This window comes from Hippichthys cyanospilos, chromosome 20 (assembly GCF_059441005.1).
Source record: "Hippichthys cyanospilos isolate Australia breed blue-spotted pipefish chromosome 20, RoL_Hcya_1.0, whole genome shotgun sequence".
Classification (NCBI taxonomy): Eukaryota; Metazoa; Chordata; class Actinopteri; order Syngnathiformes; family Syngnathidae; genus Hippichthys; species Hippichthys cyanospilos.
In genome coordinates this window covers 13,890,419-13,913,937 of record NC_142388.1, presented here as the reverse complement: position 1 = coordinate 13,913,937, position 23,519 = coordinate 13,890,419, and the positions used below count along the sequence as shown (strand labels likewise).

General features: G+C 40.1%; 4 protein-coding genes across 4 annotated transcripts; all 4 read right to left on the bottom strand.

Annotated features, from left to right (window-relative positions):
• Window positions 1-227: 227 nt before the first annotated feature.
• Window positions 228-6,557, bottom strand: gja1b (gap junction protein alpha 1b). The gene is made up of 2 exons (XM_088403018.1): window positions 6,405-6,557; window positions 228-3,527 (listed from the first exon to the last, which is right to left on the bottom strand). Exon 2 carries the CDS (start codon window positions 3,514-3,516, stop codon window positions 2,347-2,349), a length of 1,170 nt encoding a protein of 389 aa, XP_088259144.1. The 5' UTR covers window positions 3,517-3,527; window positions 6,405-6,557; the 3' UTR covers window positions 228-2,346.
• A 2,587-nt stretch (window positions 6,558-9,144) lies between these two features.
• LOC148407484 (gap junction Cx32.2 protein-like) lies at window positions 9,145-10,760 on the bottom strand. The gene has a single exon (XM_088403239.1). It carries the CDS (start codon window positions 10,055-10,057, stop codon window positions 9,212-9,214), a length of 846 nt encoding a protein of 281 aa, XP_088259365.1. The 5' UTR covers window positions 10,058-10,760; the 3' UTR covers window positions 9,145-9,211.
• A 2,149-nt stretch (window positions 10,761-12,909) lies between these two features.
• LOC148407483 (uncharacterized) lies at window positions 12,910-14,011 on the bottom strand. Its single transcript, XM_088402709.1, has 2 exons — window positions 13,693-14,011; window positions 12,910-13,622 (listed from the first exon to the last, which is right to left on the bottom strand). Exons 1-2 carry the CDS (start codon window positions 13,757-13,759, stop codon window positions 13,324-13,326), a joined length of 366 nt encoding a protein of 121 aa, XP_088258835.1. The 5' UTR covers window positions 13,760-14,011; the 3' UTR covers window positions 12,910-13,323.
• Window positions 14,012-18,418: 4,407 nt separating this feature from the next.
• On the bottom strand, window positions 18,419-20,097 carry LOC148407482 (gap junction Cx32.2 protein-like). Its single transcript, XM_088403237.1, has one exon. It carries the CDS (start codon window positions 20,090-20,092, stop codon window positions 19,235-19,237), a length of 858 nt encoding a protein of 285 aa, XP_088259363.1. The 5' UTR covers window positions 20,093-20,097; the 3' UTR covers window positions 18,419-19,234.
• Between the last annotated feature and the right edge of the window lie 3,422 nt (window positions 20,098-23,519).

Sequence of the window (23,519 nt, the reverse complement as noted above, 5' to 3'; positions counted from 1 at the left end):
AGCCTTTAAAATATGGAATAGGCCTGAACACATGTTGTTCTTTAACTGAATTGTGTGTTTAAGGTTATACTATATAATAGTTGCTGTGTAATATACCATATACTGTTACAACCACTGGGAAAGTCTTCTTTTATACTATAAATTTTTAATGCAATGTTAAAGCGCACCAGCGATATCAACTAGAATGGGGTTAAGCCAAAAAAGGAAATAAAGACAAAAGCAGATGATTAAAAATGAAGAAACATTTATTGGTGAAAATAGTTTTCACAGATACAATGAATCAGTGATTTCTTTGCTATCATGCACTTACACTGTACATTGATTAGCACTTAGTCTGAACGACTGTAACAAATGACTTTTTTCCTGTTTTGTCAATGGAATTTGCATCTGGCCCAGAACTAATAAACTTGCAGTCTTGTGACTCATATTATGCACTGAAGTGATTTGTCTGTTTAAAAATAAATTAGCAACATGTATATCTGAAATTCTCATATTGGGGGTGCATCATATTAACATATATTTATCACCTAGATCTCAGTGCAAATACCATTGTAGCTGAACGCTCCATGACACGTCAGTACCGACAGAACGATGCACTGACTCACTTCCAAAGCACAAATTGAGACTTTTTTTTTTTTTTAACTTCAAATGTTTTGTAGTTGTGGAGCTACATTGGCATGTATTTTAATATAGCTGACTAAATATTAGTCCAGATATATGAGATGTCTTCTAAAAGCACACTTTTCCGTTGTGACAGTTAGATTGATTTACAGTACTAAGTCACTATTTCTCAAATAGCAATGCTGACATCGAGTCTGAGACAAAAACACTGGCAAAAAAACATTCACTCAAATATGTTAACAAAAAAAAAAGAGTAAAATATTTCTGCTGGCTCCCAAATTCCCAAAAATATGAAAACGGAATCAGTGTTTTTACTATCCTTCAGACCGCTGTCACCACAGTCTATTCCAAGAATCATGCCACTCACACGCTCTTAAAAACAAAAACAAAAAACAAAACAGATAAATCCACGAAATGAAACACAATATAAATTCAAAGTTTATCAGGACAAAAACACATTCAGACTTACTGATGTTGTGACTTCAGATATTGCCAATAAATATATAATTTGTGGGGAGTTGAAATATAATAAAACCTATATGTAAGATATACTAAATAGTAGTCAATTCATTATAAGAGGGGCAGGTTTCCATAGGATCCCGAGCAATAAATATTCAGCAATCCCCCCAAGACCCTGTTTTGCATTTTTGATAGTGTTATTGTTTGGTCTCAATGGAAAGTCACGGGGCATTGGCAATGGGCATGTCCACACTTTAACTATGAATTATCTCATGCTACGAAAACATGATTATAGCTGAATTAGTTTCTGTCAATTTACAGTATCAGTGTCTAAGAAGTCACCCAATTTTAGCTGTGAACCCATGAGGCGGAACCATTTTAAGTTTGGTAGGCCTCCCAAGTTGTAAAGCATACCTGAAATAGAAATGTATGGTTGTAAACAACCACCCTTTACCGTACAATGTATGTGGGCTGTAAGATAAAAAAAAAAAATCCAAAAGATATCAATAAAAAGCTTATCAGTTTCCAAATGACAATGAACGTTGAAAAACTAATTTGAAAAACACTGAACGGAAAGATACATTTAATCTAGGGCTGGTTCACGCCGAAAGCTCAAGGCATGTCAGCAAGTCATGGCGCTGGTGACTGACAGGAACTGACTTTATTTTTCAGTATTGTAAATGAAATTTAAACCTCCCAAACTAATATATTTTTCATAAACGGCTACAAATTCTGTTAAAAGACTTTCCACATGTCTTGCACAGCTGTCCTTGGTCAGTAATACAGCACTTATGGTACCCTAATATGAAAAAAACAAAAAAAACCTCTCTGTACTTCTTCGTCAAAATCATAGTTAACTATTCTAAAGCATTACACAGTAAATTGACATGGAAACACGGCCGACAAAATCATCACCACTAATAAAGATGCAATGACAACAGAGTGTTTACCTAAAATGAAACAAGCTTCAACCAAATAAAAGATACTGACTACAGCGATTCACTGTTCTAGAAGGACTGGGTCTCAGGATCACCTCTGCCTTTCAAGCACTTATAAGAGGGCGCTCTGTTAAGGCTAGAGTAGGCGCTATACGCCAATGGTAAGTCATCAAAAACTATTTGCAACTTGTACCTTTTGACGATGTTAAGTAACAAGTTTTAAGGTCTCTCGATCAACTAAGAGTCTCTATGACAGAGAGCGAAACGGAGCTTAGCTCCCGTTTCAACCTAAGTGATTGTTTCCTGATTATCAGACTGTCAGCCAGGTTTACACATCCAGGTCGTCCGGCCTGGCCCGGCTGCTCATCCGGCTGCTGGCCCGGCTGCAGGGCCTGGCGTCCATCAGCGGCAGAGGATGCATCTCGTGTACGGCCGACGACGTCAGTTTCTTATGCTCGTGGGTATCATCGGGGAAGTCGAAGGCTTGCGCATGGGAGTTTGAAATAGTGCTGCCTCCTCCTCCAATCTGACCAAGGCGGTTCTGCTCCGTAGAATAGTTGGCCCAATTTTGCTCGTGGGCCTGTTTGTTAAAATTACGACAGGAACCCGTCCCCCTCTCTCCAGTGGCCAACTTGTAACCTGGGGGGGACATCGGTGAGAGTGGAGCAGTAGGGGAAGAGCAGCCGTTATAGTAGGCATACTTGGTAGTGGAGAGCTCCTTGGGGGTTGGGCTCAAAGTTCCCCCACTAGGGTAGAGGGCGGGCTGCTGTTGACCCTTCACGCGATCTTTGATCCTCTTGAAAAACACATAGAAGAGCTCAATGACGTTAAGGAGCAGGGACACCAGTGAAACTACTAGCATGAAAATAATGAAGACGGTCTTCTCTGTGGGACGTGACAGGAAACAGTCCACCCTATGTGGGCACGGAGACCTTTCGCAGGTGTAGACAGCGGCCAGGCTGAAGCCGTACATGTACCACTGGATGACCAGAAAGCCCACTTCAAACATAGACTTGAAAAAAATGCTGACGATATAGGTTCGCAGAAGCGCTCCTTTCATCTTGACTTTGCCGTGTTCATCGATGCCATACTTCTGCTTTTTCATTTCGATTTTCTTCAGTGGGAGCTCAACGTCTCCTCCGTCGTTTTGTACGACTTTTAGCTCTTCCTCTTTCCTGTTCAGTTTCTGTTCCTTCCTGTTCAGGTAAAAGACATGAGCCAGGTAAAGTAGAGTAGGGGTTGACACGAAGATAATCTGAAGGACCCAGAATCTGACGTGGGAGATGGGGAAGGATTTGTCATAGCAGACGTTCTCGCAACCAGGCTGTTGGGTGTTACATTTAAAGGCCGACTGCTCATCTCCCCAGGCCGATTCTACTGCTGTGCCCAGGACCAAGATTCGGAAGATGAAGAGAACAGAGAGCCAAACCTTCCCCCCAGCGGTGGAGTAGGCCTGGACCTTATCCAGCAGACGGCCGAGCGCGCTCCAATCGCCCATTCTCAAGGGCCCTTTGATGAAAAACAAACACATCAAGATGTGAGAATTGGAAAAATTCAAATACATTTTTGATTAGAACTGACATCATTTGGCTTTACACATACAAATCATGCAAACATATATAAGTCTCAATAATGCAATCTCTAAAGGCAAAGGCCAATGTCTTACATTTGGCAAAAAAGATCAAGATCTTGTGTTTTGTTTTGTGCATCTCTCATTTTTCTGCGTTTTAAGCAAAATAAAGAGCATTTTAAACAAGTTATGATGAGAAAATAAAGTGCATGGATATAAACCAGACAGGCGACGGGCTGTTTATGTGGACTTGAATAACCAAAACCTGACTGTTGACTGTAAATTTAACTTAAAAATGAAAAAGATGCAAACCCAAGATGCAGAAACTCATTTTTGTACATCATTCTCATCATTAGAAATTTAATTTAATTTGAAGGGTTTCAAAATGCCATCTCTACATTATTGGCATTTACAGGTCCTAGCTAAACAAGCACACGCGCTCAATCAGTTGTTCAGACACAGGAAACACATTTGTATCACTCTAATCTGTGAATTTGAGTGCGTGTCACATTCTAACACCCAATATGACTTATTAAATGAATCATGTAATGAATGCAGAAACGTTAACAAAAGCTTAGATCAGAGATATATCTATGAATCATGACATTAATAATTAGATTTGTGGAAATAACATCAACAGTAAACCTCTTCACCCTTATAAAAAGGGTTTTCATTTTGGATTAACCCAGATCAAACTGGTTGAGGCTCTTGAATAAAAACTTTTCAGTCACATGAGGGGATTTTAGCCTAAGTATGTTCCCTACTGCACTCTTTAAACCCATGCCAAGTGACAACGCCAGTAAACAAACTGGTTGGCCTCGAGAATATGGTGTGAAGAAGTACAAATAAGATGTAGTAGACATGAAGCTTCAGCAACCACCCAAAAATCTGGCAAATGACGACATCTCTTGCCAAGTTATTCCATCAAAATGTTGCAGCTCATTTATGAGAATGTGAAGCCAATGTAACATTGTAAAGTGTGTATGGAGTGGAGCGGAAAAATCCCGCTGTGAGCTTCTTTCCACAGTGCTCACACTGTCCTGTTGACAGCTTAGTGCTGACCATTATGACATTACTTGGTCTGAAGGCAAGGGCTATCTACATATTTTATTTTCATTAAGATGTCACAAGACTGGAGCACTTTTCAATTGGACTAATGTGTACCTTTTATAGTTTAACTTTTTTGGGGGATTAGAAACTGCTGCCATCACACAGAAAGGCCGTGGTGCATTCCGATAGACATTTCTGTAAATAGCGGGAACTAGCAAAGCATCAAGTGTTTGACATTTTCATTCATTTTTAACCCAGGCCACTTGTGAAATGCAATACTTTTTTTTTCTCCACTCAAGACCACACATAATTGTGCTTTGAAGGAACAATGTAGGATACTGAAAATGATCCATAAATAAGTTGATAATGTTTTACATTTAGCTGATGTGTAAGTCGTCTTTCCCACATTTTCAACAAAGAAATCGTTTACAGGCAATAACTGTCCCTTGCATTGTCTTTTTCCATAAAGGGGAAGTCGACCCTAAAATTTTTTCCAAATTTTCTATGTGCCCCCACTAATTTAAACACAGCATTTGATTAATATTGCTGTTGCAGAATATCAATGAAGTAGTAAAATCCATTTGCTGAAAAATGGCACTGGCTGTCAACTGAAAATTACATCACTCAGGTAATGAACAGTTAATTGTAACTTCTGTTTTCTGAGTTGGCCTTCATAAGCTGTTTCGTCATTGGTCATCACATGAGCTTTGAATAATGTCATGCGTAATGTTTGAAGTTGACAACAGTTGGCAAAATGGCCATGAATAAGATGGTTCATTTTACTGCTTAATTGATATTGCAATTTTAATCAGCATATATTCAAGAAAAAAATGCTGGCAGAATTCAAAGATGAGTAAAAACAATACAAAAAAATACAAGTTGTGTTTATTATAGTTTTAGCGACAAAAAAAGTTTGAATTAAGTTTTATGAAATGGTGAGAGGAATAAACACTTCTTGCTGCCGCTCATCCATCTTTTGAGTCCAATCCGAATCATTTAAAAAATTAAAAGCTCTTTTGTGCTTGACCGTTTTTTTTTTTTTTTTTTTTTTTTTTTTTTACTATTTAATTGTTGGCGGATTACTGTAGGCTTCTTTGTCTGCCTTTTTGATCATTGGTCCAATCATTTTGAGGCCATATGATGTATCCTATTTCACTTTTTTTTTTAATGTTAACTGTTTTAGTTACCCACTAAAATGATTGACTATGACTACATAGTCAATCATTCCAAGTGACAAAGACAAGAAATTATATTGTAGCTACAGTTTTAGACACAAACATTCCCGCCACTTTCTACATGGCTGACTTTGGAAGTAAATGATTCGGACAGCACAGACAAATCCAACACAATGGCCTACGATGTAGACACAGGATATGAATGGAAAAGGTCTCTACTTGAGGTTTCCTGTCTTTTTTTTTTAAGCGCTCTAAACTGACTGGCCAATAAGGTTTTAGTTAAAAATCCATTCACTCAAAAGTGTTAGGGAAAGATTAATGTTCCAAATAGTGCCACACAATTAAGAGTTGAGTCACGCGCGAGCGCACAAACACACGTACACACAAACGCGCGCGTTGTAAGGAAGATTTTTTTTTTAAAAAAAAACGTTTTTTGTTTTTGTTTTGGGGAACAATTGGTGGTTATTTAAATTACTACTGCATATAATTACTCACAATACTAAGTTTAAAAAGCTCAGTTCAGTGCTTCTCTGTTGACTCACAACTCTTCAGCGGATATAACTTACAATTAAATATTAGCTTCAAACTTACCTGGAAAGTTACAAAGTGGAAAACAGGGAGCCCGGCGGGACTCTTTCCGTTACGGTTACGTTAATAACGTTAAAACACTCTCCACAGTTGTCTTCATCCAAGTTTGGGACCAGACGGGAAACTGAGCCTAACTTATCAAACTTTCCCTTATAAGCGTCCCAGAAGAGAGAGTCACCTGACTTTGACGTCAGCCGGATCGAAGACCCCTCTTGCGCTCCATGAGGATGAAGGGGAGGGGGTCAGAGAAAAAGTTCAAAACACCGAAATGCAGCAATTTAAATCTTTCTTTCTTTCTTTCTTTCTTTCTTTTTCTGAAATGCAGCAGCTTTAACGCAGGATACATCTAGTTTCCAGAAACACACACACGCACGCACGCACGCACGCACATATGTATTTATATGCGTGTGTGTGTGCGTAAATATATATATATATATATATATATATATATATATATATATGTGTGTGTGTGTGTGTGTGTGTGTGTGTGTGTGTGTGTGTGCGTGCGTGCGTGCGTGCGTGCGTGCGTGCGTGTGTGTGTGTGTGTGTGTGTGTGTGTGTGTGTGTGTGTGTCAAAAGCGCCTTTTGATGTTTTGAAGGGCTAAAATCTGCAAGAGTAAAATCAACTTTTCACATATAAATGCGTTGTCCGCAACTACTCCTGTTTCCACTTGCCTGCCTGTTCTACCATCTGGTGGCTGATCTCATGAAATACAGGTGAAACGACTACTACGCTTTTGACTGTATTATTGGACTCCAGCATTTACATACATTTCTCGTTTGCCAGTATTGATTTTCTTCTTCGAGTAGGTTCAATGTCATGTTGTGGACGAGAGTAAATGGCACGACCAGAAGACAAACAAAACATTTCTCTTTTATTTTTCATACTTAACTGTTTACAGTTCCACTATACGTCCCCTCTATCCTTTCATGTGTTTCATTCCATTAAAGTCTTTCATCTCTGTGTCTCTCTCTATCTTAGTGTCTCTCCCTTGTGGGTCGTCACGGTAGCGCAGATTATTTCTGCACGGTTTGTAATTTGTAATTTATTTAATTTTATTGATTTATTTTATTTGATGGACAGTGCAGTGACATCGTTCACAAAACCAAATATGACTGCACTCGATTTTTAGTCGCTACTTTCCATCTGTTGTTGATACATAGAAACACAACACAGAACAACAATGACACACGAACAGAACTTCTATCACATACACTTCTTATAAAATATTTACAGACACAGTCTAAAATACATTTCTAGGCTTTTTTTTGTCATGTGAAGTGTAATTGCAATAAAATAAGAATTTTTTTTTTTAGGCACTTAGATGCACTTGGTTATTTTTTTCCGTTTTAGATGAAGCTGTAACCCGTATAAACGCTGTAAAAAATACTGAACGATTGTTAAATGTTGATTTCTATTGTTTTTGTTGTTGTTGTTGTTACAGGATTCGGTATACTTATACATTTTTTATAGATAATATTCTTATTTGTAGTCAGTACGTCCAGTGGTGGGAGGGGGGTGCGAAAAGTTTTCTCTTTCCTGGGGGGGTGGGGGGGTTTGGCAAAATATAATTGAAAAGCACTGAAGCACCAACTGTTTTAAAACTGAGCGCTACATCTTTGATACTGAGTAATACGAAGGGCAACCACTTTATGTGAACACATAGGTCGTGTTCATGATTTATCACAATTAAAGAACAGCTGTAGTAAAAATGTAAATCGAGTGTAATTTGTAATAATAATATTGTAATACCTGTAAATGCATAATTGTTTGTCAAATTCTTAGAAAATTGCAATGCAAGATTTTTGCAGAAACAGCCTGTTTTCAACACATTGATAAGCCCTGCGACAGAGTTGCTATAGGCAGGCCACCTTCTGTCGAACCAAATCATTCATCTCAATCAAGGTTTTATGCCATCATTGTCATTAAATGCATCAGAGTTGAAATGATAGCTTGCTCCTTTATTGTCTTCATCAGAGTCGCAAGTGAAATGTAGCGGACCTTTGGCGGACTGGTTAATTTGTTCCACGTCTAGACAGGTCACCGGTCAATGATACTGACATTGACAATGACGCACGGAAAGTTTACAGTATTAACATGAGCCGGAGGAAACAACATAGCGTATATGCAGATGGAACGTTTAAAACAAATGATTGTCTAACACAAAGAGGGACATACTCATTCCCACATGAAGTTTAACGAATGCAGATATGTAGGCTTAAAGGGGATGTCGACCCCAAAAATATATTTCTTATAATATATTCTATTGAGCACCACTGATCTAAAGACAACATTCTAATATTAATATTGTGTTTATGGAATTTCATATTCCACAGGAGATAGCACTCAGAATGTACGATTAAAAGAAAACGTTCGATCTGATTTCCCTTTTAAAAGTGTCCTGTATGTTCCTCAACACACCTAGTTCAATTCAATAATTGTACCATCATGTGGCATTTAACATCATTTGATTACACATTCATGAGCATTCCATAATATTTAAATTCAAATTTTTTATTCACTCCTTCATGGCTATGTGGGGAAAACATTGAATGACTTTTTCTTTTAGATGTTTCTTGAATCAATAATTTCATTTTCAAAACTAAGATAACAAGGTAGATTGTTTATGTAACTTTCTGTTGTTTGGGCCTGGTGTTGGCTCATTTGGATTTTTACTGTTTTATAAGCCCACGTAGAATGTATGCACTCTTTTGTACACTAATTAAAAAAAAAAGTATGTCATTTAGAAGAAAAAAAAGGTTTTATTCAACCCCTTTGAATAACCTCGCTGCTTGAATTGTCTTAGTTTTCACTCTGAGTGGACATGAATGTCTTGGCTGCTTGTGGGGCCACTGCATGTGGTGACCTGCGAACGTAAAGGCAGCAGAGGATGGCCTCCATACGGATTTCTCAAAGCAGCCCACTTTGGATCGTTTGGTGCGGAAGGCGTTGCGCTTTGTCGTTTTTTTGCACTTTGCCTATTGTTGCACAGCAGGTACACAATCTCAACAAGGTTGAGGAGTACCGAAATAGCAGAAACAGCCAGCATGAAGTAGATGAAGATGGTCTTCTCTGTAGGGCGAGAAATGTAACACTTGGCACCGCTCTCCAATGCGCAAGGTGGTGATTTCTTACAATGAAAATCTGAGACAACTTGAAGAGGGCCAAAGACATAGAACTGTCCAATGGTGAAGCCTACCTCCACGATGATCTTACACACCAGCTGGGTCATGTATGTGTAAAATAAGATGCCTTTAATTTTCACCTTCCCTCGGTCATCTGTGTATTTAGGTTTCTTCACTGCCTGTCCATTTAGTTTGCTCTGCTCTAGTTCAATTTTTTTCCTCTCCTTGTGGATGATGAAGATGGCATGGCCAAGGTAGACCAGGGTGGGGGTTGACACAAATGTGATTTGCAGCACCCAGTAATGCACATAGGACAAAGGGAACATCCAGTTGTAGCAAGCGTGTTTACATCCTGGTTCTTGAGAGTCACAGTAGAATTCCGACAATTCATCCCCCCAAACGTTGTCTGCAGCAGCACCCAGCACAAAGATCCTGAACATGAAGAGGACACTCATCCAGATCTTCCCAATCACAGTGGAATGAGCTTGGACCTTGTGGAGAGGTTTGGAGAGGTACGACCAGTCACCCATGGCGAATAACTAACATCTGAATGAGAGAACAAAGATAAAAACATTTCTCAAAAATATGAGTCAAACAATTGTAACAATAATCTCTTTGTTTTTCAGCCATTGTTCCCTACCCAGAGTGCGTTTGTGCCCGACGTTACAGTGCCCGATGTTAAGCTCTTAACAGGGAAGTGAAAAGGTGAGCAGATTTCCACTTTGAAAGGTCCAAATGCAACGTCTAACATGTATCCTTGGGGTGGCGCTATTGCACATCTAAGCGCCAGGTTGATGGGTAGGGTGAGGGCGGACGGATCCGGAAAGGCCAATGGTTTTGACCAAAGGTATGTTTTCAATTCAAAGGCTGAGTAGGAAATGTGTTTGTTTGCACAATATTCAATTCTGGTTTATGTTTTGAATACGCAGATCCGGATGCCATACTCACTGCTGCTGTTAAATCCACTGTTAAATGCAGTCAAGTTGTCATTTGTCTGGTGCACACTAAAGTACAGAACCAGAAAGGCGCGTCAGCAGGGTCCATGCTTGAGAGCTCCGCATACCATATATGACTTATATAGCGGTTTTCTACCTTAGCTTTTCAAAGCGCTTTAAGCTGAGAACTAATTTACCTACTGACGACGCAGCAACTCTGGGTTCCGTGTCTTGCTCAAGGGCACTTTGACACAGTCAAAGTGGTTGGGTAACTTTCTTTCTTTACTTTCTTTACATGTTGTAGGTGGTCCTAAATACGGCTCCCATTCTTCCAAACCTTTTCCTCAGAGAGCCGTATACGAAAAAAATAGTAAGTCGAAAAAGCCTTGATTTTTTTAACCTCATTATTTAAACACTGTAAAAATGAATCAAGCAAGCAAACACTTACACACATTGGCTATATAATTGCCGTAATTTGACAAATAGAAATTCAAATTCTGGTATTTTCGATGTTAACGTAAGACGGCCCAACACTTGGGTAACTATGTCAAAACTACAGCAAAACACAATAAATCTCATATGCCATAAAATTTTCATAGTCTGTTATGTACCATTTACTTAAGATATATTTTTTTTGCGCCTTAATTGTGTTTCAGATTTCCCACATTGTGAGCGGTCAGTGAACACTGCGTCAATGTAACGCTGAATGCGCTCAATGCAGTTTTTTCCTTTCCTCGCAACGCAACTCGAGTTCATTTTACCATAAATAGTTGAAGTTGCGCAACATCCGTGTTTCACCAAGTTTCTGATTGTGTGTATTTGCCAAAAGACCCCTATTAATAAACAAGTCAAAATGAATACCTTTACTTGATCTCTAACCAGTGCACCCTTCAATCACCCTTGAATCATTTTAGTAGCAGCCCGGACGTTGAATTAAAGTCTAATCTGTACATGATCAAAGTTGAGAACAATGGAGGGTTTACACTTCAAATACCATTTTATTCTAAAAGAAGTCTAGGTAAGATGGTGTCTGCTTCTCTGTCTCTGCCTCCTGCCTGTGTGTTCACAACAATCTGTACCGGGGTGCGTTTCATGAGTTACACAGTACGTCCCTGTGGAGTTTTAATCTACTCCTGCCCCAACTCCTGTCCCACAGGCGTGTTCGTGTAGGTCATGAAGCGCACCCACAGCAAAAGGCACACACACACACACACACATTGTCGGGGCAGAGAGAGACACAATTAGCTTTGCGACAAAAACAACTGTTAGGACCCTCGGGGGTTGGCTGTATTTGTGTTGTTTTGTCTCCATCTACAGGCGTTTTTAGGTAATTGCACTTATTTTCTGTTGCTGTCAATGCCTCCATGCATGCATGTCAGTCCAATGCTGGTCTGCTATTGGTCGGCGTTGTGTCATGGAGATGCAGGTCTACTATTGGTTGGCCTCACTTGTTTCAAAATGGTGGAATGGTAAAGCTTTGTTCTATCGTGAATGGTTACAAAACCGTAATTATAGTGCATTTTACTGCTTAATTTAAACTTGAATGGGTTAGCCATGGGTCCCTAGATTGCGAGTAGCGAGCCTGCTAGAATGGGTTTGGAGTCATTACTAACATTAAGACTCAGAATAGTTCAGGAAAACTTTCCTGGTTTAAATTCGGCTTCATAAATATTAGGTCACTCTCCTCAAAAGCCCTTCTTGGAAATGGTCTTATTAGAGATCACAATCTTAAAGTGCTTGGTCTCTGTGAAACCTAGTTAAAACCAAAAGAATTTTTATCATTAAATGAAGCCTCACCCCCAAACTTTGTGGGCTAACACTTTGCCCGTCCTTGTAAATAAAAAAAAGGGGGCCTAATTTCAGAATCTGGTCTTAAACTCAGCATGAGCACTAATCACACCCTCAAGACATTTGTGGCTCTTGTTATGCGATCGAGCTACTCACCACCATTCTATATGGTAGTTATTTACTGTCCTACTGGTCCGTATTCTGGATTCTTAGGTGAATTCCCTGAATTTATGGCTGGTTTGATAACTCATGCAGATAATATATTAATTATGGTTGACTTCAATATTCGTTTGAACTCCCAATTGGAGCCACTTACTGTAGCATTTCAAGCAATAATCGTTGTATTTGGTTTTACACAAATAATAGAAGCAGCGAAACACTGGAATGGCAATATCTTAGATTTAGTGTTAACCCGTGGCCTAACTGCGACAAATGTCACAATGATCATTATCTTATAACATTGGAAGACCGAGCTCAGTGTGATCTTATTGACCGCAACTAAGGCTTTAAAGCCATAATATTAACTCATCGACCACAGCTGCACTTTCTGAACTGTACTTCCTTTCGCAACAGCTGCCTTTCCATCTTTCATTGATTCAGTCGATAAGCTCACAAACGATTTTAACACGGTGTGGCGAGGCGAAGAAACCACACGTTGCTGTGCTAGTGGAGATCTTTATCCTTTGCATGCCATCACAAAACTCCTCCAACAAAGTCCAAAACAGCAAAGACAAAGCCAACAGGTTCAAAGCATCAAAGGATCATAGCAACATGCCTACTGGGTGAGAGACATAGTCCTAGTGTCCGCCACACAGCTCCCCCCCGAACACCCAGAAAGGCATAATGGAAAACCCCACAGGGTATTCACCAGTCTGGCACCCTGAGTCACATTCCGGTCCTGGGCGGTGTATGTGACACCGGGGCCCCAGGTGCGACAGGAGTAAGGGTGAGACGCTCAGCGTGAAAACCATGAGGTAGCGTTGGCAAAGGGATGTTCTGAAGTTCCGCAGGAGCTGGAGTGGCAATGCTGACCTGCATGCTGGCCGGCACAGTGGCTTCCGAGGGACGGCCGGTCACGGCTGCGTCCCAGTCTGTGCCTGGGCATGAACCTGCTGCGGCACCAACACCAGCTGACCCACTCCGATGTACACTCGGACCGTACCTGCGGGCATGGTGAATCGGCGGGGTGGCTGAATGATGGTGGCTGGAGGCCTACTGCTGAGGCCGGACGGACATCGGTAGTAGATGAGGCCGCCCGGCTGGAAGATCCCGGTCGACGGCCAGGGACTCCGAAATTGGACTGCACAGCCGTTCTCACCAGCGCCCGTACCAGCCTGTTGCTGGCTGGCTCGATCCCTGGTGCGCCAAGGGACTAGGCGACGGGTGAGAGGACCCTTGTCGGGGTGCTGGCTGGCTGACGTGGTACCAGCTTGCAGCATTACCTGACGTATAGGCTGGTGGAGGGATGCTACGATGTGGGACGTCTGCGGTGATTCCTCGCTGAAACATTCTGATGTCCGGGGTCACCCATGTGGCGAGACTACATCTCCAACAGCCTGACGAAACTTTCTAACGTCCGGGATAATAATATGGCAAGATGACCCATCCGGGGTCACCCATTCTAACGTCTGGGGTCACCAATGTGGCGAGGCGAAGAAACCACACGTTGCTGTGCTAGTGGAGATCTTTACTCTTCGCATGCCATCACAAAACTCCTCCAACAAAGTCCAAAACAGCAAAGACAAAGCCAACAGGTTCAAAGCATCAAAGGATCATAGCAACATGCCTACTGGGTGAGACATGGTCCTAGTGTCCGCCAAAACAGTTCTTTTAAATTTACTAAACTCAATAGCACCGTTAAGACTTAAAACTCGTCTGAAGCGTCACACTCCGTGGTTTGGGGATGAAACGCGCATGTTTGAATTATTAGGTAGAAAACTTGAGCGTAAATGGTGAACAACCAAACTCGAGGTTTTCCATCAGGCCTGGTGCGATAGCTTGCTGAAATATTAAAGAGGCTCCTAGGTTAGCTGAAACTAATTAGTTTTTCCAAAATTATTGGTCTTAATAAATACAACCCTAAATATTTATTTGATACGGTAGCAAAGCTATCGCAACAGCAGCAGATTAATCATAGTTCTCTACATTCAGCACACCATTTCATGCAATTCTTTACTCAGCTGTTTCAGCTAATAAGGGATCAAATAAAAAAGGCAGCGCCACTTACCTTCTCAGGTTCTTTGATTGCTGATGCTAGTTTGGACAATCAGGTTCATGAAAGTCTGGTAACCCTGTCTCAGTTTGATTTAGTATCCCTGGAGTGTCTTACACAACTGGTAATGCAGCAAAGCCGACATCCTGCATGCTAGACCCGCTTCCAGGCAAACTTGTTAAAGACTTTCCCAATTTTAGGATCATCTGTCTTGAATATTATCAATCTGTCGCTCTCCTCTGGCATTATACCTGAAACTTTTAAGACAGTGGTCATTCAACCATTACTTAAGAAACCTCACCTAGATCCTGAAAATCTTTCAAATTATAGACCACATTTTCCGGTTATTTCAAAAATTCTTGAGAAAGTTGTAGCACAACAGCTTAGCAATTTCATGATTGATAACAATAGATTTGAACTCCTTCAGTCAGGATTTAGGGCCAACCACTCAACTGAGACAGCCCTTGTAAAAGTGACGAATGATCTCTTAGCCATGGATTCCAACTTCTCATCAACATTATTGGTATTATTGCTTGACCTTAGTGCAGCACTTGACACTGTTGATCATCATATTCTTGTAGAACGTCTTAAATCATGTGTCGTTATCTCGGGATCAGCATTTTATTGGTTCAGATCTTACATCCTGGGAAGGACTCAGAGTGTCTCTTATGGCAATGTGATCTCTGAATCTTTCTAATGTGGTGTCCCGCAGGGGTTAGTGCTTGGTCCCTTAATGTTTAACATGTACATGATCCCTCTTGGTGATATTATATGTAAACATGCTGTTACTTTTCACTGCTATGCTGATGATACCCAACTATACATGCCTTTGGAAATAAGATTCATGCAAGTGCAGTAAACTGGAGGCCTGCCTTGCCGAGATTAAACAATGGATATCTTCCAATTTTCTGCTTCTTAACCCTAGTAACAAAGAGATGTTAATTATTGGCCCTGCTCATTATCAGCACTTGATTAAGAATACCTCTTTGAACCTGGATAACTGCACTATTGCCCAAAGTAGTTTTGCAAAAAACCTCAGCGTGATATTTGAATCAACTCTCTTCTTTTGGACACATAATAACAACACGACAAGAACAGTGTTTTTTCACCTTCACAACATCGCTAAAATTCAATTTATTTTTTTATATATGTTCAATATGTTTTCTGTAATCTATATTGTGTATTTGTATTTGTCTGTATTGTGTATCTGTATTTGGTACATGCAGCATCCACTTCAACCTGTGGGCCTGGAAGGGAGCTCCTCCCACCTGTGGTCCCTTTTGAAGGTTTCTGATTTTCCCCAAATTGGGGTTTTTGAGTTTTTCCTTCCCCTTCTGGGAGCTTTGACAGGGGATGCTGTTGTGTACCTTACACCGAAAAGATGTCTCTGTACGACCTCTTTTTTCAAAATAATTCTGGACATGACCTCTTTTCACCTGTGAAGCCCTTTGAGACTTCGGTGATTCAGGGCTATACAAATAAAATTTGATTGATTGACTCATTGATTGAACAGATTCATCTCATAACAAGGGGGCCCACTGTGTGTGTATGTGTGTGGTTACGGAGCCTATCTACCGTGATAAACGAGGGTTCACTGTATTGCTCCTTTTGTGAAGTATTTGTGACCTGACTTGCTGTATAACTTAACAGTCTTGATGAAGTGGGTTGCCTTATACATTGTCATTACATTTGTACGATAAGGAGGAAGTCATACTCCAGTGGCATGAAAGCATTAGACTGAAGGACGTAACGGGCGAAACACATGGACTCCGATCAGAGCAGCCCAGCTGCAGGGCCTAATAAATCATCACATAACGGTATAAACTGAGTTTGAAGTGGTTGTCAACAATCACCGCCCAAGGACCACATGAGAACCGATGATGGGACATTGTGATTCTCCAGGATTGGATCCTTTGAAAATTTGAGAGGATTCACTTCACCAAACTTGTTTTAATTTTCCTACAGATAGATTTATTTAGTTTTTCATCCAACTTGTACAGGTTAGTACATCATTTCATTTAAAAAAAAAAAAAAAAATCTGTGAAATTGTTCATCAGCGTTTTTTTTTTTTTAAATCAGAAAAATATATCAACTTTCTTTAAAATAACTTGTTATATATTTTTTTTAATTCAGAAAAATAGCATTTGTATCAACTGTGTTTGTACTCCTTTTTTGAATAACAAACATTATGAAACCAAACTGCACATATATATTGTTCATAACTACACGGCCTGTATTAAGATTGTGTTTTGAGCAGATGTATTGATTTCACAACTAAATACTCCACCATGAACAATATTTGCCAATGTGTGATTTCTACAGCTATCGTCTTCCCAATTTACACTAATATATACTTAGCCGCAAAAATCTCGACACAATAGCACATTTAACAGAACAATCTAGCCCTAATTAAGGAAGAATGATACAGATTTGAAAATAAAAATAAATGAACTTTTTTAACATAGTAAAAAATACTTGCCTGATATATGCGCACTTGCCAGAAAATATTGTTGAGAAATACAGAAACCATCAGCCGATTTGACAGCTATAACAAAAATTTCACAGCTTCTTGTTTCTGTGTCCAACTTGTGATTATTTTGAGAAATTTCTTCAATTCAGTTTCCTGCTAGAGAGGGGGGCCAGTGTGACAGACTGCGCAATATGTGTCTGTTCCTTTAGTAAAGCAACCTCCAACTCTTGAGGAAACAACTGACACACAAAGACGCTGCTGTATATTGCATAATCCCGGTTACATCCTTTTAATCTAATCTTTTAATTGACATTCATCTGATGAGCCAGGGAAGATAATTTTTGGGGAAAACTTTAGCTCTCCCTCACCTCACTGGTAGAGGTTGAGTTTTGTATTTAGCGCTTTTTTTAATTGAGTTAAATCATTATTAATATTGTGTTTGTGGAATTTGGAGTTACCAGCAAAGTCCATTTTCTTTTTTCTTTTTCTTTTTTTTTTTAAATTTATCTCTGTGGGCAGGTATTTTGTTACTTGCTGTCGACTGAAAATGGCATCACTGTTGCTCAGGTAACTGCCAATCATGGTTGAGCTTGCAAACATCACATGACTACTGGGGCTGCAGCCACTACATAGAGCATATTGAAAGACATGTTATGACTTGACTTCCCTTTGAACTATATTAGGTTTGAGATGTAAATTTGAAAGAACAAATTTCGGCCATTTAATTCAATTGGTCCCAAATTTTCCTAATTGCCTTCCAGGTGTGTTGGAGTACAGCCAGCTAATCACGAGTCAGAATGTTTCTTTTTCTATGAATTCATAGATTCTACAAGATTCATTTATATGTAAATGAATAAATAAATGCAATTGTTAGATGTGTTAGTTGTGTTCAAACGCACCCTTCATGTGCTGTTCTAACAACAAATACTTTTGAGTTATAAGATATATTCTAATAATAACCATGCATAAAACTATAAATCAGCGTGGCAACAACAACAGCTATATAATACATTTAGATTAGTGTGGTAGGCTCAGCAATGAGGAATCAGCGCTCCCCTTTTAAAATCAAATTGTTCTATAGTTTGAATGGAGCTGTCTCTATGTTTGTGTTAGTGCTGGTGGTAAACTCATAGGATGTTTGTTGGTACAGTGCTTAGATTACAGAGAAAAAAACAAACAAAAAAAAACCAATCAATTTTTACAGATCTTCAGGATTTTGGAATTATAAAAATATGTATCTAATCTTCAAAATGAAACACTTGCATCCTAACAGACTTCCGACAAATTTATGAGTTAACTGTAAAATGGACTCAAAGATAAACTGATGAAGAGCAAAAATACTGATTTATTTATAATATATGAATACACAACCATAATAATTTGTAAACTGCAAAAAAATAGGAAAGGAAAGATAACAATGACAACCTTTTGAACATTAAGCTATAGAAGTAGTTATTTTCTTTTAATACAGTATTGTGGAGGCTGATAGGGTATATAAATATAAAATTATAATAATTTGTCAACTACTAAAAATAGGAAAGGGAAGATGACGATTTCAACCTTTTGGACATTAAGCTGTGGTTGTTTTCTTTTCTTTTTCTACAGCATTGTGAAGGCTGATAGAGTATTTATTTAGGATGTGTTTTAAATTTCAAAAATGAAAAAGAATTGGGAAGGTTGATAGGGTTTTATAATTGAGGTTAACGGAAGTGACTGGGTGGCTCGGTATTGCAGTGGTTAGCATGTCCGCCTCACAGTTCAGGGACCGAAGCCCAAACCCATGTTCTTCCCGAGCTCATGTGGGTTCTCTCCAGGCACACCAGTTTCCTTCCACACTCCAAAAACATGCATGGCGGGTGTATTGGACATACTAAATTGTCTTTAGGTGTGATTGGGTGCGTGAATAGTTGTTCGTCTGTGTGCCCTGCAACCAATTCAGGGTGTCAACTGGGGATAGGTAACAGCAAGCCTGCAACCCTTGTGAGGATAAGTGGCTCTAGAAAATGGATGGATGCTTTGAAGTGACAGATAGTAGAGCATGTTACACTATGGCTTCTTTTTCACCCTTTGTGCAGAGGGAATGGTATGTAGCACTCTAATTTTTAAAAATCATGTTTGATTGCAGAATCATTCCTGTGATATTCAGTTTGATTTTCTAATTATTGGTATGTAGAACACATACCTTTTTTTCAGCACAATGTTTGCCATATAACGAATATAAAACAGACAAATGTAAAATAAATATTCAACAGAATCTCTTCAAAGAACAACAGAGAAAATGGTAAATGGTTTGTCCTTGTTTTCACTCTGAGTGGATGTGAGCGTCACTGCTGGCTAAGCACGTGGTGACTTGTGGATGTAAAGGCAACATAGGGTAGCCTTCAAACTGATTTCTCGTAGTTCCCCATGTTGGCTTGGCTGGTGTGCGTGGCATTCCTGTGAGCCCTTGTGATTGAGATGCAAGCTGTTTCTTTGCACTTTGTCTTTTGTTGCACAGCAGGTACACAATCTCAACAAGGTTGAGGTGTACCGAAATAGCAGAAACCGCCAGCATGAAGTAGATGAAGATGGTCTTCTCTGTGGGGCGAGAAATGTAACACTTGGCACCACTCACCATTGCGCAAGGTGGTGATTTCTTACAATGAAAATCTGAGACAACTTGAAGAGGGCCAAAGACATAGAATTGTCCAATGGTGAAGCCTACCTCCACGATGATCTTAAACACCAGCTGGGTCATGTATGTGTAAAACAAGATGCCTTTAATTTTCACCTTCCCTCGATCATCTGTGTATTTAGGTTTCTTCACTGCCTGTCCGTTAAGTTTGCTCTGCTCTAGTTCAATATTTTTCTTCTCCTTGTGGATAATGAAGACGGCATGGCCAAGGTAGACCAGGGTGGGGGTTGACACAAATGTGATTTGCAGCACCCAGTAATGCACATAGGACAAAGGGAACATCCAGTTGTAGCAAGCGTGTTTACATCCTGGTTCTTGAGAGTCACAGTAGAATTCGGACTGTTCATCTTCCCAAACATTGTCTGCAGCGGCACCTAGTACGAAGATCCTGAACACAAAGAGTACACTCATCCAGATCTTTCCCACCACAGTGGAATGAGCTTGGACCTTGTGGAGAAGATTTGACAGGTACGACCAGTCACTCATGGCAAATAAATGATATCTGAAGGAGAGGAAGACATACAGTTGTCAAAGGCAAAGAAAGAACAATTCTCTCAATATTAACCCCCCCTCCAACTTGTAGCATGGTAAATGTACATGTTAGGATGATGAATAGTGAGCTGTACTTCAAATTGCTGTGCCCTAACCCCAGTTGGGACCGCAGGACCAATAGACCAGTTTCTGCCAATAAACTTTAGGTTTGACATAACACAACTTTTCATCTGATTCATATGCAATGTTCATTTTCAGGAACTTCTCATCTGATTCACACCAAATGTTCTCTTTTTCAGAGCATTTCTTTCACGTCTTATCTTTCCTTGAGCACGTTATTTCTCGTTACAAAATATTCCATTTTTTACTGCTGAAAATGAAAACGAATACGTTTAGTATTCCTTTAACCATGAATGTTGTGAAATTGTATAATAAGAAGTTCTGTCTAAAGTATATCTTAACCAAGTACTAAGAAATAATATTACGCAATATTATATACATCATATATTTGAATTAGTTATATATTGGCCTAGAAAATTGAAAGCAATTGCAAAATTTAGAGACCAAACTAGCACCCACTGAAGAAGGAATATACTGTACAATACTGTATCTCATTTGATCGTGACATAAAAATACTTTACATTGTTTTCATTAAAAATCTACTTGCCTGACAAAGTTCCAGCTGCAAGAAAATACGTGTTGAAAACGAAACAAAATCTCAATTGTTTTGAGGACGAGACTTAAATATAGCCTAGTGAAATGGGTTTGGTTTCTTTGACTCATACCAGCGCAACGCCCACAGCTTCTTGTCGTAATGTGTTCATCATAGTTTAATTTTTTATTTTTTTCATTGGTCCAGTTTCCTGTCAGCGAGGTCAGCTAGTCAACGAGACCGCATCACTTGCAATTTTTCTCCATTAAATAACCCCTCCGCATTGCTGAGGACACAGCACACACCTAGCATAACTCAATACCCCTTTTTTTTTTTAAAACATTTGGGTGTGCAATCATCTGAAAAGCATCTGAAGATTTTTTGGGCTGTCCACAAGAATGAAACTGTAATAGCATTTATGGTTGTCTAAATGGAACCAATAGACATGTCCAAAACACTTTAAATATGTCTCTAGTACATTTAAGCACATTGAAAAAAATGCAAAGTTAGGAGTCAATGTAAAATAATCAAATTTTTGGTCCCAAAGATGAAAAAGATAACAAAAACTTCAGTTTTAACAGTGGTAACTTTTTGTCCTTGGCAACATTACTAATATCTTATGCCTAACCTAATTACATCTTAATCAAAAGAAATATCCGTCCATTTTCTCCTGCTGATCCCGCGTCAGGTCGCGGGGGCAGCAGCTTTAGCAGAGAAGCATGGACTTCCCTCCTGTATTGGTTCGTCCCGGGGGCCTCTTCTCAGTGCACATACCCCAGAATACCTTACCGAGGAGGCGTACGGGAGGCATCCAAACCAGATGCATGAACCACCTCAACTGGCCTCTCTCAACATTGAAAGAGCAGCGACTCGACTATGAGCCCCTCCTGGACAACCAAGCTTCTTGCCCTTATCTTTAAGTGAGAGTCTCGACACCCTGCAGAGGGAACTCTCGTCGGCTGCTTGTATCCGGGATCTTGTTTTTTCGGTCACGACTCACAGCTAGTGACAACTGGTGATGGTAGGAACATAGATCCACCTGTAAATCGAGAGCTTTGCCATTGGGCTTAGCATCTTCTTTTGCACTGATGCGTCTGTCGATCTCCTGCTGCATCCCACTCTCACTCGTGAACACGACTGCAGGATACCTCAACTTCCCTACTTGGTGCAGGATCTCTTCCCCAACCGAGAGCGGGCACTCCACCATTTTGTGACTGAAGAATATTTGGAGGTGCTGACCTTCATTCCAACGGCTTAACACAACAGACTGGTACAGACTCCCACTGGTACAGAGTCCTCATCACAGCGGATGGTGCACCAATCCACCTGTCAATCTCCTGTTCCATCCTACCCTCACTCAAGAACAAGGCCCCAAGATACTTGAATTCCTCCACTTGGCGCAGGACATCAGCCCTGACTCAGAGAGGGCACTTCACCCTTTTCAAACTGAGGACCATGGTCTCAGATATGGATGTGTTGATCTTCATCCTAGCCACTTCACATTTGGCTGTGAATCACTCCAGTGAGAGTTGGAGGTCACGGGCTGAAGAAGACAACACCACCACATCATCCACAAATAGCAGCAATGCAATGCTGAGACCCCCAAACCGGGCCCCTTCAACACTTCGGCTGCACCTAGAAATTCTGTCAATAGCGGTAACAAAAAGAATGGGTGACAGAGGCTATGGCAGAGTCCAACCCTCACGACAAACAAATTGGACTTATGTCCAGCAAAGCAGACCAAACTTTGGCATCTGGCATCTATGCATCCCTCTATGGTTGGAACTTATCCTCCGGTCCCCGTTCTAATAAATTGGGGTATGCCCCACCAGGCCTCACAATCATTGCCAAGTCAGCATTGAAGTCCCCCAGCAGAATGAGGGAGGCTCCTGCTCTGCTCTTTACACCTTGGGCAACTCCAGTGCAATAAAGCCCTGCTGTGTGCAGAGTCAAGTCCGACTATGTCGAGTCAGACCTTTGTGCCTCACCTCAGCTCAGACTCCGTCCCTGCCAGAGAGGTTACATTCCCTTTCCCCAGAGCTAATTTCAGCAGCAGGGGAACGGAGCGCCTTATTTTGAAAAAAAGTCTACAGTCCAGCTCACATGGCACCCGACATCTTTGGGCCCTCCCACAGGTGGTGAGCAAATGTTACCTTTTCAAGCATTGCCTGGAGGAAGGCCCTGGTGACCCATGACTGATGAAGGGAATTTGCCGTCCAAATATGTCACTGATCTCTAAGACGTCCTTAGTCTGGTGCCTCACCTAGGACCTGTTTATTCTGGGTAATCCTACCAGACAATTTAGCTCCCACCATCTTTGGGACACACAAACCCCTCCTCTACGATAAAATAATGGCTCATGGCAGGCTCAAAAGAAATAACTTAACTTAACCCTTTAAGTTCACTTTTTCAAAATAAACAATTAGTCGGACTCAAAACAGAATTTTTTCTCAAAACAGAATTTCAAAACAAAGGAATTCCTTTGTTATGAAACCAAAGTAAATTTACACCATTGCAATAAGCGTGATAATAACATAATAAAAAAATTCTCCCAAATTACTAATTTTACTTCTTGAAAACTGGTAAATAAAAAAAGAACTAAGAAATTAACCCATTGTTGTTTTGGTTTTGTTGTTTTTTTTTTGTCATCTAATGTGAATGTTCTGAAAAGAAATAGGCAGGCTTTCCCACTAAAAAGAACAATCTATAGCAGTGGTTTTCAAATGGGCTTACGAGTGCCGCTGGAATACTTGAAATAACTCCAGAGGG